Here is a 15856-nt window from a genome sequence, read left to right on the forward strand (position 1 = left end):
CATGATTTATAAAGAAAAAATGTTGATATTCAATTCATTGTTTATATAAAAGGCTTACTCATAATTATAATCAGTAATATGGTTCATAAAATTGCCAAGAAATTCATCAGTTGATCGATAGAAATTATTGGATAACTTTGATGAAGTCAATGTTTGCATTTATTTTTCAATGTAAATCCGTCATAGTTAAATTCTAATAAAACAAATATTAATGACGTAAAGGATAATGGTCAGTAGAGAAATTCCCTTTACTCAGAAAAAGTATTTATTTACGAATAAACTATTAGCCATCAAGAGAATTAAAAATGTCAAAAGTTCATAACATGTCTGTCAAGTCATTTAACATCAATGACAATTTTCAATTAGGGATTCGTTGCACATGAGAAACAATGTATTCAATGAAACTCTTGCATTAGTAAAAATGTTCAACACTATAATGAAAGTAATAAAAGATAGATTAATGTATGGTGCAATATGTAATAAAAATGTAAAAAGACAATACATACCTGAAGGCTGAAGTAAATTTTCATGTATAAAACTCGGTTGAGACACTTCGTCTTATATTACATGTAAATCATTTCATTATAATGGTAATTTTTTATAGGTAATAGAAAATAGTGTCTTTCATTATTTTTCAACAACTCAACAAGTGATGAATGATGCTGGAGAAGTAGAGGGGCAGAACACGTGGTAAACTTGATGAATATAAGCATCGGGAAAATCCAAAAGCCCTGGGAACTTCCCATTCCTATTGATAAATAATTTCGTCGTTTTTTCCTAAGTTATTGTTGCATGACAATGAACTGTCACCACAAAAACTGTTTATTATTTAGTATATCAACAGCTTCGATACATTTATTGATCGCTATTTCTATTGTTGAATAAATTATGAAGATTAATTACAGGGTTATCAATTATTTTATAAACACGTTAAGATAAATTATATAGGATTGTTAATCAAGATGAAAAAAATTTATTATTAAAATAGCAATTGATAGATATACGATTTATGGTTATGATAAATTTTTTCACTTACATGTTAACAATAGTCAATAAACAGGTTAATCACTTTTAATTTTTAATAATAATAGATTAAACAGATTAGAATCAGGATGTGTCTAAATGCTGCTTCATTGTCACTGGTGGGGACAAGAACGCGGTAAATACAAGAGCGAGTTCATACCGTGAGTCAGTTGCTTCGCGATACTCTTTAGTTGAATACGTCTTGTCGCTTAGCATAACGGTAAACGCAGCTGTGTATTGATTTTACTTTTCTGCATTCCTTTATGTATTTTCAAGATCATCGTAAAACTTTTTAATATCCACTTTGTATATTCTATTTATTTATTTACTTGATTAAATAAACAAATAAAAACTATTTACATAGATAATAACACAAGTGTGGAATAAAAAAAAAGGTTAGTAACAGAATTATACATGAATATTAATAATAAAAAAACTGCGATTTGAATGCGAGATTGAACAAGAATGCTGCTCAGTACAGGACTTTAATTTAATATTCTAGGTTGACCTTGCTCGCTTTTTTTATTCTATTTAATGGTTTTATGAAATAATTATAGTATGTAGTTTTTTTTATTATAAACAATTAAATGTAATTTTTTTCTTCAATTTTAACATACATTGAATTCTGTTTTTATCCAATGCATTTTGTCATCATTATTATTATCATGAGACAAAGAATTTGCTTTTGATTTATACGATGACACTTTTAATACTACGAGGTCTAGCTTACCTTGTAAAAGATGACTATGTAATATAAATGCATCGTAAAAAACTATAAATAAAAAATAAATACATTTGATTCTATGTTTTTCCAGGTTTTAGGGATGAAGGTCATCGGATTATTATTCTTTTTGTTGGTTCACGCTCGGTCGCAACTCATATTCCCAGACGAATATGAGCCAACACAATCTCTTCCAATAAGTCCTACACGAAATCGTTATCCATTCCCCACGTTAAATTATCCTCTTACTTCCTCCGCTCCTTTCGGCGTGCCTGGTCCTCACTACAACCGACCGAATTCGTTTAATTATGCAACTACAAAAACATCAGTTCCACCATTACAAGATATTGCTGTTAACAATGAAGATAAATATTGGACAAATCATGTAAGTTATTTTTTTCATTTCCTTTGTGATAATTGCATAATTAGTTGATAGTTAATTATTTTCTATGTACTTTTCTTGTAATCAATTAATTTAAGTAGACGATTAGATTGCATTGCGTAACTGATAATGATTGCTTTTTTGATTTCTTAGGTAAATAATATCCTTTCTCAAGGAATTACTCGGTTTGCTCTACATTTGGACCGTGCTATTGGGAGAAACCAAGGAAGAACTTCTGTCGACCGTGACAATGTCATATTTTCTCCATTAAATATTGCTAGCGCATTAGCAGTAGTTCTTCTTGGTTCTGCAGGAAAAACTTTTGAGGAAACTGCAAAAATCCTCGGACTTGAAGCAGGAATTGACATATCCGGACATTCAGAAATTGTACATCAAATGTTTGGTATCTTGTTGAATTCAATTAATTTAAAGTCCCAAGCATCTGGCATTCCACGTAGTCCTGAAGTTGTTGTTGCTGGAGGCATTTTCGTCCAAGAGGGATATCCTATACGTCCAGAGTTTTCATCTATTGCTAGAAATAATTACAAAAATGATATTATCAGTGTAGACTTTCAAAATCAGCAGAAAGCTGCACAAAATTTAATAAATAACTGGGTAAAGTCTAGAACAAAAGACAAAATAAGTAACATTCTGCAGGATGCACCTCGGACAGATACTAAAGTTATTCTTGCATCAGCACTTTACTTTAATGGCGAATGGCATCAGCATTTTGTTGACACCGCTACAAAAAGGTATGTAAATGTATTATTGATATAGAAAGCTTTTAAGATGCTGATGGGAATTTTTTATTGTAGAAAACCATTTTTCCTCGCTTCGGGCCAAAGTGTTATTATTGATATGATGTATAATGGAGGCCCGTTTCCGTTTTATGAAGACAAACAATTGGGAGTAAAAATCCTTGGGCTACCATATAAAAGCAGTGATCCTGATGCGGTGAGTTATGCAATATTCAGATTATTTATATTTCTTACATTCAAGATATTTTTTGGAAGAGAAAGTTCCGTTTCAAAAATCAGTTTCGTATACTCTACCTAATTTTGGCTCTATAACACTCTCGAATACTTAAAAAAAAACGTTCAAACAATATTTGCGTGGATGTATGAATGTCTGTAAATGACCATTACTTGGCACATTGCCTATACTAATTGACGAATATTTTTTAAATTTTAATGTTTAGAATCTTTTCATCTAAATCTTTATTACTGATTTTTTTTTGCTGAGAATAGCAAAGAGTTGAAAGAAAAGATCAAACCCACCCACTTTTTTATTTGAAATTTTAAATCAATATATCTTTTTTTTGTTTATAGATAAAATTAAAACCAGACGGTTCATATCAGTTTGAAACAACAATGTATGTATTATTGCCAACTTCATCAGAGGGAGATGCTCTGGGTGAATTAGAATCTAAATTGTATCCAGCGGCTATCAATTCATTAATCAACAATATGAAGAACGAAACTTGTATAATTGCGATGCCCAAGATGAAACTTTCAAGCACATTGAGCTTAAACACTGCTCTCCAGTCACTTGGACTTACTTCTCTCTTCACTCCAGGAGTTGCAAATCTAGGATTATTGTCTCCTGGCGTGAACGTTACGAACTCTGATGATTTCATTTTCTCAAGAATCAATGCTGAAAAGAGCACCACACCAAGCGCCACGCCACGAAAGGATTTCAGCGACCGAAAAGGTTATTTCAGGTACGAAGATTCAGTTGGTGGATATTCCGTCCAACAATGGAATAATGGTTTTTATCTCGAAAAAATTCGTAGAGCCAACCGTAAAAAGAGGGAAACATTAGAAGGTACAAAGAATAGAGCAGTGGAGAGTGATCGTTATTCCTACACAATATCCAACCGAAATAAAGATCAACTAGAGACGATTGGTCTAGGGGAGAATAAATATAGCCTTCAGCCATCTCAACGTAATAAAAGACAAGGTCGTCCCATTGATGACGACTTCGTGAGGTTTATTGAGTCTAAAAAGTTTCCATCTTCTGGACTTGATGCTTTAAGAAACAGTCCAAACTTAGCCAATCCTGGTTTGTATGCATCAGATGTTCTCCATAAAGTAGAAATAGATATTACGGAAACAGGAACGGTCGCAGCTTCGGCTACCGGAATCATTCTTCGAAGGTCCGGTGATCAAAAGAGATTCATAGCTAATCGACCATTTATATTCTTTATTAGGCATGACCCCTCTAACTTAATTCTATTCTGGGGTACTGTGAATAAACCTACCCCTAATTATACATAAAATTTATTGTAAATAATTACAGTTTATCAATATTTATATTTTTTACGACACAGATTAATTCTATGATTATTTTATTAAATCCAAAGTTTAATCTCATTTGTCTTAAATATTGATAAGGAGTATTTGTTTCAAATGTATCACATGTATGACATTGCTTTTATAGAACCCTTCAAGTGTATATATGATAACTCAGAACATTTTTCAACGATTAATGGGTTTCCGGTTTTATGTATGCCGTACCACCGTAGTTTCATTTCTACCTCAGAAGTATGAAATAAATCCATATTTCAGACTTCATATTCTATTGTAATAATAATAGTAATATTTTTTAAAAGCTTCACAGGCATTAATATTTTTTTTTCCTATGAGCTTTTTAGCCGTAAGGAGTTAACCCTGATTTCTACTATTTTATAACATATTAATCATTTTTTTCCTAGTTGAATGATTCAGCAAGAATTTTGATTTATTGATTTTTAACAGTAGTATCTTCACCTTCCGTCAGAAAAACATAGTATGACATCTACTTGGGGGGTCACTTAAAAGAATAATCTTTAAGAGGCTCATACCAAAGCAAATCAATACTGGTGAATTTTTGATCACATTGTTTTCAGTTTTAATAATATTAAAATAGATAATGAGTGTGGAAATCCTATTGAAGTAACTTAAGCCCATATTAATTAATGTATTGATAACTTTTTGCAAGACTGAGCAGTGTTTATGTCTAATCAAACAAAATATTTATTAATCTTGTTTGTGTCTATAATACTTAAGTATATATTTCATAAGACAGTATGTATTTAATAAAAATAAAATTTCAATTACAAATTTTATCATAGTTATATTATTCATTATTTCATTATTATCATTATAATTATTATTTATTTACATAAAATTATTTTTAACATATTAACTTATTAACTATTGAATTAATGATAATTATTACATTTAAGTTTTAAACAACTTCACATTTCATCAGAATCACTTGGTCGTGCAAGGTTAAAGTCTAAAACTTCGTCAGATGTTAAGAAACGTACATCGCTGTCTTCGGAAAGAACAGACCCATTACTTTTTCCTGAACCTCTTTTGTACGACTTTCTACGCTTAAAAACAACAATGACCACTGTTGTAGCAATAGCTATGGCAGCTATTAAGACTACAATAATACTAATTATTTCAGGAATTCCAAGAGTTTGTGCAGAATGTAGCTGTTGAACATGTTCAACTAAAACTTGTGATTCTGATGAAATTTTAGGATAGAGAGTAGTAGTCTTCATAGTTGGTTTATCTGTTGTGAGAAGGTTTGCTTTTGTAACAAATGGTGTCTCGACATGTATTACTTTATTAGTAGCTGTTCTACGTTGCATGATTGTTGTGAGTTTTGATGTTGATTTAGTGATCGTCGTCGGTGATTTCCAGGGAGAATTAGTTACATATGGGTCAATATCATCTTTAGGCTCTATTCGAGCATGCGTATAAGATGCGTATTTTGTTAGACTACTTGTTGAAGATGAAATTTCGTGCGCAAATTCTTGAGTTATTTTTTTTGATGTTGTTATGGGAAAATCAGTTATACCTACCAAATGATTAAATATTATTATATTAGAAGAATTTTTTCTTAATTTTTATATTTTATTATAATTACCTAGCACACAATACTCGGCAAAATCAGGACAACAGGATGAGTTTTCCGCACAATCCAAAGTACAATGGCAAGCGTCAGGAGCATTTAGAGGAATAATAGTTGTCCAAGTATTAACTTCTGGAGTATTCCCGCACCTTCCTCGGCAGCTTTGTAATGCATTAACAATCTCTATTTGATCTAGATAAGAAATAATAAATGAACATAAAAATATTTTTAGCTCAAAATGCTGAATTATCAAAGACTGTATATAAAAAAGATACTTTACCAACGTTACTGTTAGCTGTACTCCGACCTGTTACCGTATCAATTTTTCGCTCTTCAGCACATTCATCTCCTTGGAGAATAGCTACGTCGTCTACTGCCAAATCACTGACATAACTTGCACCTCTTACACCTTCAATTATTATCTAAAATAAGAAAGTTGACGTATTTTTTGGATATAAATTGTCATGAAAAAAAAAAGATTTATGCTGACTTGCCTGGAAACTAGAACTGGACTTGGGGAGATCAAATATACCGTGAAGCCAACGATTTCCTTGATTTCCTTGTTTTTCAAACATCATCTGTGACGTACCATTTTCTGGCTTAAAATAAACCCGCAATGCACCTATAGTTGCTCCATACATATGATACCTTTAAAATAATGAATTATTAGTGTTATTATTTTCGTTGGAATCACAAACTAAAGAATTCATTGATTGTAACGATAGTTATTTAGTTAATTAATACATTGTTATAATAATAATTATTATTACTAGATTACCAGAACGAGAAGCATCCAGAATTCGTTAGTGACGCATTATATAAAGGGGAAATAATTCTCGCCGTATCATTAACAAGTCGACCGGAAGCTTCAATATAAAGATAGTAACCTAAGGAGAGAATTAAAATAAATTCGAGTTATAGAAAGATAAAATAAAAACTGATAATTAGATAAATACCGTCATTTCCGGCGCCAAGAGTGTGGTCATAAGTTGGTCCAGTTCCAATATGCGAACTTGGTGTTTCAAAATTATGTCGTCTCCAATCAAAATCATGCCGCGGATCTTGTTCCCACCAACAAAGATCTGGCTTTTCAAAATCACACTTTGTTGGAGCAGCAGCAGTCGTATCTACAATTCTTTATTTCATTCGATATCACAGCTTAAAGCAAATAATAAACATCAACTACATACCTCTGCAATAAGGAGCAGTTCCATTCCAATTTCGTCCGTTGCAATAAATTTCTGCTGTTCCAATTAACACATATCCCGGTTCACAAAAATACATCAATATAGCACCATAATATTTTGAAGCAACTAATGCATGTTCTGGGGCGGGTAACGATGGACATTGTGAACCTGTTACAATTCAAAAAAATCTTCTTAATTGTTGACATTCGATACTCTCTAAGGTAGAACTTACTAACGCAAACAGGAATTGGGGTATCCCAGCTGCCACGAACACACGTCGAGTATTTATTACCAACTAGGGTGAATCCCTCAAAGCAATTAAATCGGATAATCCTCCCTCGTCCTCTCGATCGAACTTTTCCATTGGGAAAAATAACCGGTGGACATCGAGCTGAAATGTTCAAATACATGTAATATATAGCTATTTTTCATTTTGGTTTTATTTAAATTTTTATTCCGATTAATTATTATCATCCATTTATTTTTAACTTACAATTATCCCACGGACCTGCGGTACACTGACCAAACATGGTAAGCAGCAAAATGAAAAAATATCTCATTTTTATGGTTCAATAATTAATAACACAATATTATAAACTTCAATCTGTTTACATTACTCCATTAAACTAAAAAAAACAAATAAATATAAATTTTTATTGAAACGATTTATATTTCTGTTATCCGAGTAAATTATTTTTCAGATTATTCCCGGCTCCAGGGTTAATACTAAAACTCGATCCAACAATTGAAAATACTAGAATGGCGTTGAAACGTTTGTTCTTCAGCAGTAACAGAAAACTGAGGGCGGAGACGCTACTTCCCTCCCGGCTGTGCTTAAGCGATTGGTTACTATCAGCTTCCGTTTTTCTTATCATACTCTCACCAGTGTCAGGCTTTGAGGTCAAAATTATCCTGAATTTATTCAACCTCAGTGTTAGACACGTATCTGTTTATCATTCCAAAAAAAATATGTTCTCACGTTCATATTTTTTTTTAAAAGAATTATCCTAATATTTTACATTTTATCCAGTGTTTAAATAAATATCCTTTTGATGACATTCTACTAGTACAAGATAAGTGAGATATTTTTTTCTTTCATTAATTATGATGCGTCAGAGTATAGTGGATGATGACACAAACTTATAGATAACCATTTTACGCATTTATGTAGCTCAGTTGAATGACAATTTTTCTATCATATTAACTTCAAGGTTTTCAACAACAATAACAATAATAATGCGAACAATTACAATAATCACTAAATGATAATACAAGTAATAATAAAAATTAATCTATTGTTGAGCAATATTTATTTTATAGAAATTAAATGTTAATATAGATCATATTTTTTCATAATATACACAAATAGCTTCAAAAAAATATGCTACATGTATATTTCATGTAGGAATTATCCGAAATTAATTAATAAACTCATACAATCTATAACTAAAATAACAGTAATATTGTTATAACAATGATTCTAGAGGTAACTAGAGCTTTAAAGAATAATATCATTCAAGATATTATCAAAAATTAATTGAATAATTTGGCATAGTACTGAAAGCACCATTACTACATTTGGCTAATATTTTATTTCATAATTATAACGATTTCACTTCGATACTAATAGCCCAACTCGTCCATCTGCGAGTTGAATTTCATATGCATTCGAATTATTCAAATAGAACGGTCTATCACCTTGGATATTTGGTTTTACTGCTAGAATTGAGTTTGTTGGAACCACAATGCGTCCACAATTTTCATTTGTAGCATCAAGACGATTTCTGATAGATATTGGATGTGAACTTTTCGGGACTTTATGATGTGGACAGCATTGTCTGACTAGAGCATGATTTTTCTCTTTTTCCGTAAATACTACTACAGGTATACCTGATTGAACAGCTTTATGAGCATTCTGGTGTTCTTGATGTGTCAATAACTGCTGGCATGAAGTTTTGTTATAAATTGGTTGGTTATATAATGGTATTGTATGCTTCTCAACTTCAGGATAAATAGGAACTCGTTGGGGAGCTTGATTATTTTCATTTTCTTCAATCACAGCACGATATTTTGATGGTTGAGTGAAACTTAAAGCATGCTCTAGACGTAATGAATTATCTGTATGATATCTAGATTGACAGTTATTTGCTTCTGATTCAAGACATTGATCTTCCTCAAATGAAAGAACCTTGAAATTTTGTAGAACTGCATCATTAATTTCCATTTCTGTACTACCAAGATTTTCATAATTCTTTACCTCAGTTTGATTATTTATGGGAATAAAAGACACCTCGGGATTTCGATGACAATGAATATAATTTGGTGGTTCCCAGTTCTGAGGTAAAACTTCTCGTTTTGAATTCATTCTTCTACAAGGAACTTTTGATTGACTAGAACAGTGAAAATTTGCTACATGAAAATCTTGATGTTCATTGCGTGATAGTACTTCCCTATTTTTTAGAGGGAAAAATTTATTCATGGCATTATTTTGAACTGGTGCATTGAAATCTACTCGTGAATGACATGGAAACTGTTTTGGCTGATTTAAATATTTGTCGTTTGCATAAGCTATTTCATTTCTATCTTTATGATTATTTATTTTAATTTTTCCAGAATTTTTATTATGATTTCCATCATTAGACTTTATAAATAAATAATCAGATAATATTTTATGGACTTGTGCAGCCTCATTATTTAAACAAGATTTTTTTCGAGCATCTAATATTTTCTTTATTTCCATATTTTTAATTAAATATTTTTTTTTGTCCAATTCTTCAATAAAGTTTTGACCAGGTAATTGAGTACTCGAATTAACTTTGTACATTGCTTTATCAAAATCAAGTTTAAAATTATGAACTTCGACTTTTTCATTGTTTACCATTCGCAGGATAGTACTTGGAGCTTCAATATATTTGTTATCTTCAAATTCTACATGACGTTGAATTTTCTCTGTTGGTTTTATTATTTCATGTGGAAACATAGATTTACGATTATTTTTGTTGTTATTGATCTCGTGACTTTCAACTTTGTCAACATCAAATAAAACACTGGCGTGAGAATTGACTTTTCGCAATATCTTCGGCACGTGTTTAGTGTTATGTCGCATGAAATTCTTTGCAAAGTTTTGACGATTCTCCATGTCAGCGCACCAACCAAGTGGTGGAGAATATTGATTATTATAACCTGATGAATGTTTGATATTACTTTTACCCTGTACAGGATGCCTAGTATAAGTACTCGACCTATCCCATGTACTATTTTCTTCCACCTCTGCCTTATTTTGATGAGTCATGGTGATAGTTTCTAAATTTCTATTCTCGTTATCACGACCATTCGGAACTTGAAAAAATAAGTTTTTTCTCGCATAATCTGCTATTATGTTCGATGACGGAAGATTATTATCGATAGGAGCAGATCTGTTAGAATCATGTGGGTGAGAATTCATTTCTTTTCTTTCAAGATTCTCTGTTTCGATAAATGATTTGTGTACTCCAAAATCGATAAAATTTTTCATTTCTGGCTGAGCTCGTATTTTACTGTTAAATATTTCATTATTTGATACGGGTAGTTTAAAAGAAATAGCTGGACATTTATCATCGAAATATTTATCATTTGGAGTGCTAGTCGAATTTTGATGTTGTACTTCCATGTAAAGAGCAGATAAAGCGTTTATAACACGAAATTCAGGATCTAAAAATAAATGAACATGACTTAGTAGAATAATCAGATAATGAGGTTTATTTAAACATAAAATAAATTACCAGCTATGTTTGAATATGGAAAAGGATTAATAAAATGTTGCCTTTGAATTTTGGCACACAATTCTTCATAACGAATTGCTGGACAGTGGCCCCAGCGTTTTATTGATTGACTTTCATCATTGACATTTGATTTTGGCAATTTTTGAGTTTGAACTTTATCATCCGGTTGATCAATTCGAGGCGAAAAACTGGAAAAAAAACATTTAACTTTAAATGAATATTTATAAGAGAACAGATAATCAATAGTATTTTTCATTACCATAATGGTTCTATTTGCAAATGATTAATAGTCTCAGAATCTTCTACATCATTATCATTCTCGAAGAGTCTCCTTTTAGACTTGTTGACTCTTTGAACGTTCTCTAACATATTTAAATGCGTTTGTCGTCTTTTTACGACGTTTTGTTCAGTATTCACAGCCTTTGATGCCTTCTTAAAGCTAAAAAGAGGAAATTTTATAGAACTAGTGAGATTTACCAGATTTCATGATTCAAACATTGGACTTATTTCCTATGACAAGTGTACCATTTCCTATTGTTAGATGAAGGGCTGTCTTTGATTGTGTGAGTTTGAAACTGGAGATTTTCTGAATCATGTTCCCATTCATCTTGGGCTTCTTCATCTTTTTTGAAAGTACTATTAGATTCCTCAACTAAATTTGATTCAGCCAATTGACTAATAAAATTTTATTGATTAATAGCTTTAGTACTAAAATCGATTCAAGCAATAAAAAGGAGTTTTAACAAAATTTGAAAAACATACTCCGGTGATGAACTTTCTTCTCCGTTTAGAAGTTTAAACAGATTATTTTGAAGACGTGCTTCATCTATTTGATTTACAATATTATTTTTTGTTTTTCGAACTTCTTTGCTTGTCGCACCATTTCTAAATATTCCGATGGCCTGCGTTAATAAGATTTTTAGCATAAAGTGATTGTAAAAAAATTATTAAAAAACAAACTCTAAACGTTTTAACAAAATTTGATATACGTACAGGTTCAGGTAAGAGTCTCTCACAAATTCGTCTTTTCTTTGTGTTTTTTCTACTGTCCAATCCTTGAGTTTTGTTGTTCTATAAAATAAAGAAGCTTAAATTTTAAATAGGTTGTTAAAATAACTGGAAAAAGAAAATAAACTTACAATTTTCTGACGAAATTCCGCAAACTTAGTTAATGTTTTTTCTAATGAATTTTTTGAAGTTTTATTCACAACGTTTTTCGTCTGAAGAGATCGTCGTGACTGAAAAATAAATTGTTTATGCAGTGAAGTGAAATGACACATGAATGAAAAATAAATTGTATTAGTGAAAGACATTATTTCAAACACATGAAACAATTACATATAATGGAGCTGTTACGATGTTTTAATTTATAATTTATAGTTTTTAAACTAATTGAATTCAAATGTTGCATGCTAATGTGATTATTATTCTTACTTTATTTGAGTGAACTTACCAATTTTTTTTTGGTTGCAAGTACATTGCTACGAAGTTGCTCGAGGTCTTTTTTGCGCTTCTTTTTCTTCAGACGCTGTTTAGGATCTCGTGAATGCGATCCTTGAACGGAATTTGTTAAACTTTTGTCTTTCACCACTTTGGTCATTTTTTTTTTGGTTAACTATGTCGTTTCATTGCACATTTTAGGTCACCCATTTTATGGTTATAATTAGAAGAAAAACAAACAGTCAATAGACACGCGTTAATCTAGTGTACTGAGAATAATAGTGAATATCAAGGAATGTTTATTATTATCACGTGAAAATACCACATGATTGATAATCAATCATAAAATCTCTTCTAAACAGTGCTCAAAACAACCAATTAATTTACGATTCACAAGAGCGGGAAAATTCAATTTATTAACTTGTTAATTACCGTGACATTATTATGATGGTAAGGTAATATCATCAAGTCGTATAATTCAAGTGATTGGATTTTCTATGTTACATACTATTATTAGAATATTGCAAGGTCGTCTAGAACAATCAGATTAAAAATTAATATCTTAAAAAGAAAGTAGAGATGAAGTGACATATAGAAAATATGCTTAATATTTATTGTGTTTATGGTATTCGTAGGATGACGTTCTCAAGAGGTTAAGACAAATATTTATGTCTATCTTTTGTCGAATATTTTATCATTTCTTTATTTTTCATCGTATATAACTCATTTTCTTAGTGAAATTTTAATATTTCTTAATTATGAAACAATGTTTAAATGCAGTTTTTTTAATTAACCTAAACTTTTATTAACTTAAGTGTTAAAAAAATTTTGATTGTTATGGAAAATGATATTTTAGATATTTTTCAAAAACACACTAGCTGACTTATTTTTAAAAATGCACACATGTGTCTAAACGCTTTTATTTTTTTCACAAAAATACTACGTTGAAGGATTAAATTAATTCAACGAACAGACGGTGTTGACAGCAATATTTTCACCCATTCTGTGAAAAAAGTGATAATTGCAATCTGTAAATAAAAAAAAAACTTATAAATTATTTGCAAATCGGAAACTGGACGTAAACACTGTAAAATAATGAATGTATTAAAAAAAGTTTTACAAAAAATGGATATTCTTATATACCAAATGGAAAGAAAAAGATTCACTTTAACGTTATATTATAATAGTTATACAGAACTTGGTAATTATTTCTTCAATGCTACCAGGAATAGAGGGTGGTTATGACGTCATAGGAAAATAAAACACTTCACAAGGTGAGGTAACCTTATATATATGTATGTGCATACTTGTTGCTTGTGGTACCATAAAAAGTTATGGGGTGATTTACTGCCTTCAATAGTTTTATGTTTCAAACATTAATGTACGTGTGTGGACAGGTGTGTAGAGGTGTGAGTTTGTATTTACCAAGCACATGTGCGTGTACCTGTTTTATGCAGAGAAATGAATTAACGACATTTTTCATTTTCACTTTTTTAAATTACACATATTAATTTAAATAAATAAATGCTAAAAATGCATACGTTGGTCACGGATTTGCTGACAATAGAGGTGTTTATTTTAAATTAAATAGGACAGTATTTTGTTCATTATATTACAATTTTTGAATAAACGTATAAAATAGACTTTGTTAATTACTAAAATACTGACTACATAGGAATGTAAATTCGTTGAACATTACATATATCTAAACGTACAGTGGAAACTATAAGCAGAAAATTTAACTGACGCAATTAAAGTTATTTACTTTAGTAATGTAAACTATTATAAGCTATGTTTCCCTTCATTTTATATTCATTTGTCCACTGATACCAGATCATTTTACTCTGTAATATCAACTTCATGTCCACCAATTTTTAAGGAACTTTGAACGAAAAAATATAGATATATTAAAGTATATGGACCTTTACGTACTAGTTTTGTGTAAATAAATAGATAAAATAAGAAAATACCTACAGTAAAAAATTTGTGCACCAACGGTCAATGGAGTGAAACGAGATAAGGACGATTGGTAGAAGAATAAGAAAAATATCTTGAAGTAAAAATCGACAACGTATGTAAAACGAATAAAAAAGTTAGAAATATGGAAAACAATCCGTCAAATCGCTCTTTTCCTGTAAGTATTTCCTGATTTTATCCATCTCTTTGCCTAAGACTAGTCTGCTAAGGTCCATATACTTTTATATATCTATTTTTCTGCTCGAGATGCCTTAATTATCTAGTAAAACTAACTTTCTATCACTTATCATATTTATTATCTATTTTGATAGAAAAATATTATAAATTCTGTCCAAATGCTTTTTAATAATTTAGTACTGATAAGACAGTAACGGAATTTTATGAAAAATTTTGAGTTATCACAAAAGTTGGTGTCAATTATAAAAATGTTTTTTTGTTGCAGAAAAAAGTGAGAGCTAATTACTCTACAGTTGAAAGAGTTCAAAATTTTTGTTAGTTGTTGGAGATCCAAAAAAGCTGGACAAAAGAATATATGCATTTAACATACTGACGGAATTTCAGGATGAAAGAGATACATGAAGTGGTAAGAGTAAATTCAAAAAGCTTTGAAAACAATCCATTTCTAGAGAGCTTTAAAGTTCTTCAACTGAACCGGCAGATTGTACTATATATTGACTGAAAGTTAGCAATCTTATTCTGAAAAAAATAATTTAAAAAGTGAGTTTGAAAATGTAACGCAGACAGTGTTAAATAGAAATATTTGTTCTTACATTCAGCCACATGTGATATATAAAGTCAAGTACACGAGTGAGAATAACAGAACCGCAGAAGTATGGTAGATATGCTCTTGGACTGTTCACTGATATTGGAAGTCTGACACGTAACGGGCGTGACTACTTTGGCATTAGTTGACCCCAGACGAAGAGTTTACGTATATAATACCGATGACCTGGCAACCTACCTGCATATCCGCTAGACTGTTAATTGTCACTAACAACTGGCTCATTTTACACAGGACGAATTTTTTTAGCGCAACTTCATCCTTAGTAAATAAATAACTACTTCTGTATGCTGCAGAAACAACGTCCTCAATCCTGGTGGTACCCTGACGTGATTAATGCTAGGTATATGGCACACATTTTAACATGTTTTGGGGATGTAAAAAACATGCTCAGTGTCTCCAATAGTTACTTTTCAGGTCTAGGAACAAGACATATGAGCCTCTCGACCTTTCAACCCTTGGGTTTGTATACTATATATTCATTATTATCTTTACTCTTTAATGCCCCCTAAAAACATGCAATTTTTTACGCATTAAATTTTCGAGGGTACCGTGAAGTATGTGATCTTCAAAAAGAATATACTAAAACCTCTTATAGATGCTTTTTCACATTATTCTAAGTAAGTTTATTAATCAATTGAATGGTGTGAAATGAATTTTTTTTATTTAAGTTCGTGCGCA

General features: G+C 30.8%; 3 protein-coding genes across 4 annotated transcripts; 1 reads left to right on the forward strand and 2 right to left on the reverse strand.

Moving 5' to 3' along the window:
• The first annotated feature begins 1205 nt into the window (after window positions 1-1205).
• On the forward strand, window positions 1206-4740 carry LOC118073457 (ovalbumin). 2 transcript variants are annotated; one of them, XM_035093962.1, is made up of 6 exons: window positions 1206-1418; window positions 1839-2129; window positions 2280-2878; window positions 2942-3080; window positions 3455-3846; window positions 3919-4740. In XM_035093962.1, the coding sequence occupies exons 2-6, from the start codon at window positions 1848-1850 to the stop codon at window positions 4400-4402; spliced, it is 1896 nt and encodes a 631-aa protein (XP_034949853.1). In that variant the 5' UTR covers window positions 1206-1418; window positions 1839-1847; the 3' UTR covers window positions 4403-4740. The 2 variants fall into 2 exon arrangements, with proteins under 2 accessions (XP_034949853.1, XP_034949852.1); XM_035093961.1 differs by having other exon boundaries at window positions 3455-4740.
• Window positions 4741-5246: 506 nt separating this feature from the next.
• Window positions 5247-8096, reverse strand: LOC118073542 (MAM and LDL-receptor class A domain-containing protein 2-like). Its single transcript, XM_035094110.1, has 9 exons — window positions 7710-8096; window positions 7449-7607; window positions 7220-7384; window positions 6986-7156; window positions 6808-6916; window positions 6524-6677; window positions 6310-6451; window positions 6045-6221; window positions 5247-5975 (listed from the first exon to the last, which is right to left on the reverse strand). The coding sequence occupies exons 1-9, from the start codon at window positions 7774-7776 to the stop codon at window positions 5365-5367; spliced, it is 1755 nt and encodes a 584-aa protein (XP_034950001.1). The 5' UTR covers window positions 7777-8096; the 3' UTR covers window positions 5247-5364.
• Window positions 8097-8632: 536 nt separating this feature from the next.
• LOC118073539 (uncharacterized) lies at window positions 8633-12727 on the reverse strand. The gene is made up of 8 exons (XM_035094106.1): window positions 12431-12727; window positions 12117-12215; window positions 11971-12048; window positions 11740-11879; window positions 11503-11652; window positions 11237-11416; window positions 10978-11165; window positions 8633-10906 (listed from the first exon to the last, which is right to left on the reverse strand). The coding sequence occupies exons 1-8, from the start codon at window positions 12575-12577 to the stop codon at window positions 8829-8831; spliced, it is 3060 nt and encodes a 1019-aa protein (XP_034949997.1). The 5' UTR covers window positions 12578-12727; the 3' UTR covers window positions 8633-8828.
• Between the last annotated feature and the right edge of the window lie 3129 nt (window positions 12728-15856).

This window comes from Chelonus insularis, unplaced genomic scaffold, assembly GCF_013357705.1.
Source record: "Chelonus insularis isolate UGA/USDA-ARS -01 unplaced genomic scaffold, ASM1335770v1 scaffold_303_pilon, whole genome shotgun sequence".
NCBI classification, from domain to species: Eukaryota; Metazoa; Arthropoda; class Insecta; order Hymenoptera; family Braconidae; genus Chelonus; species Chelonus insularis.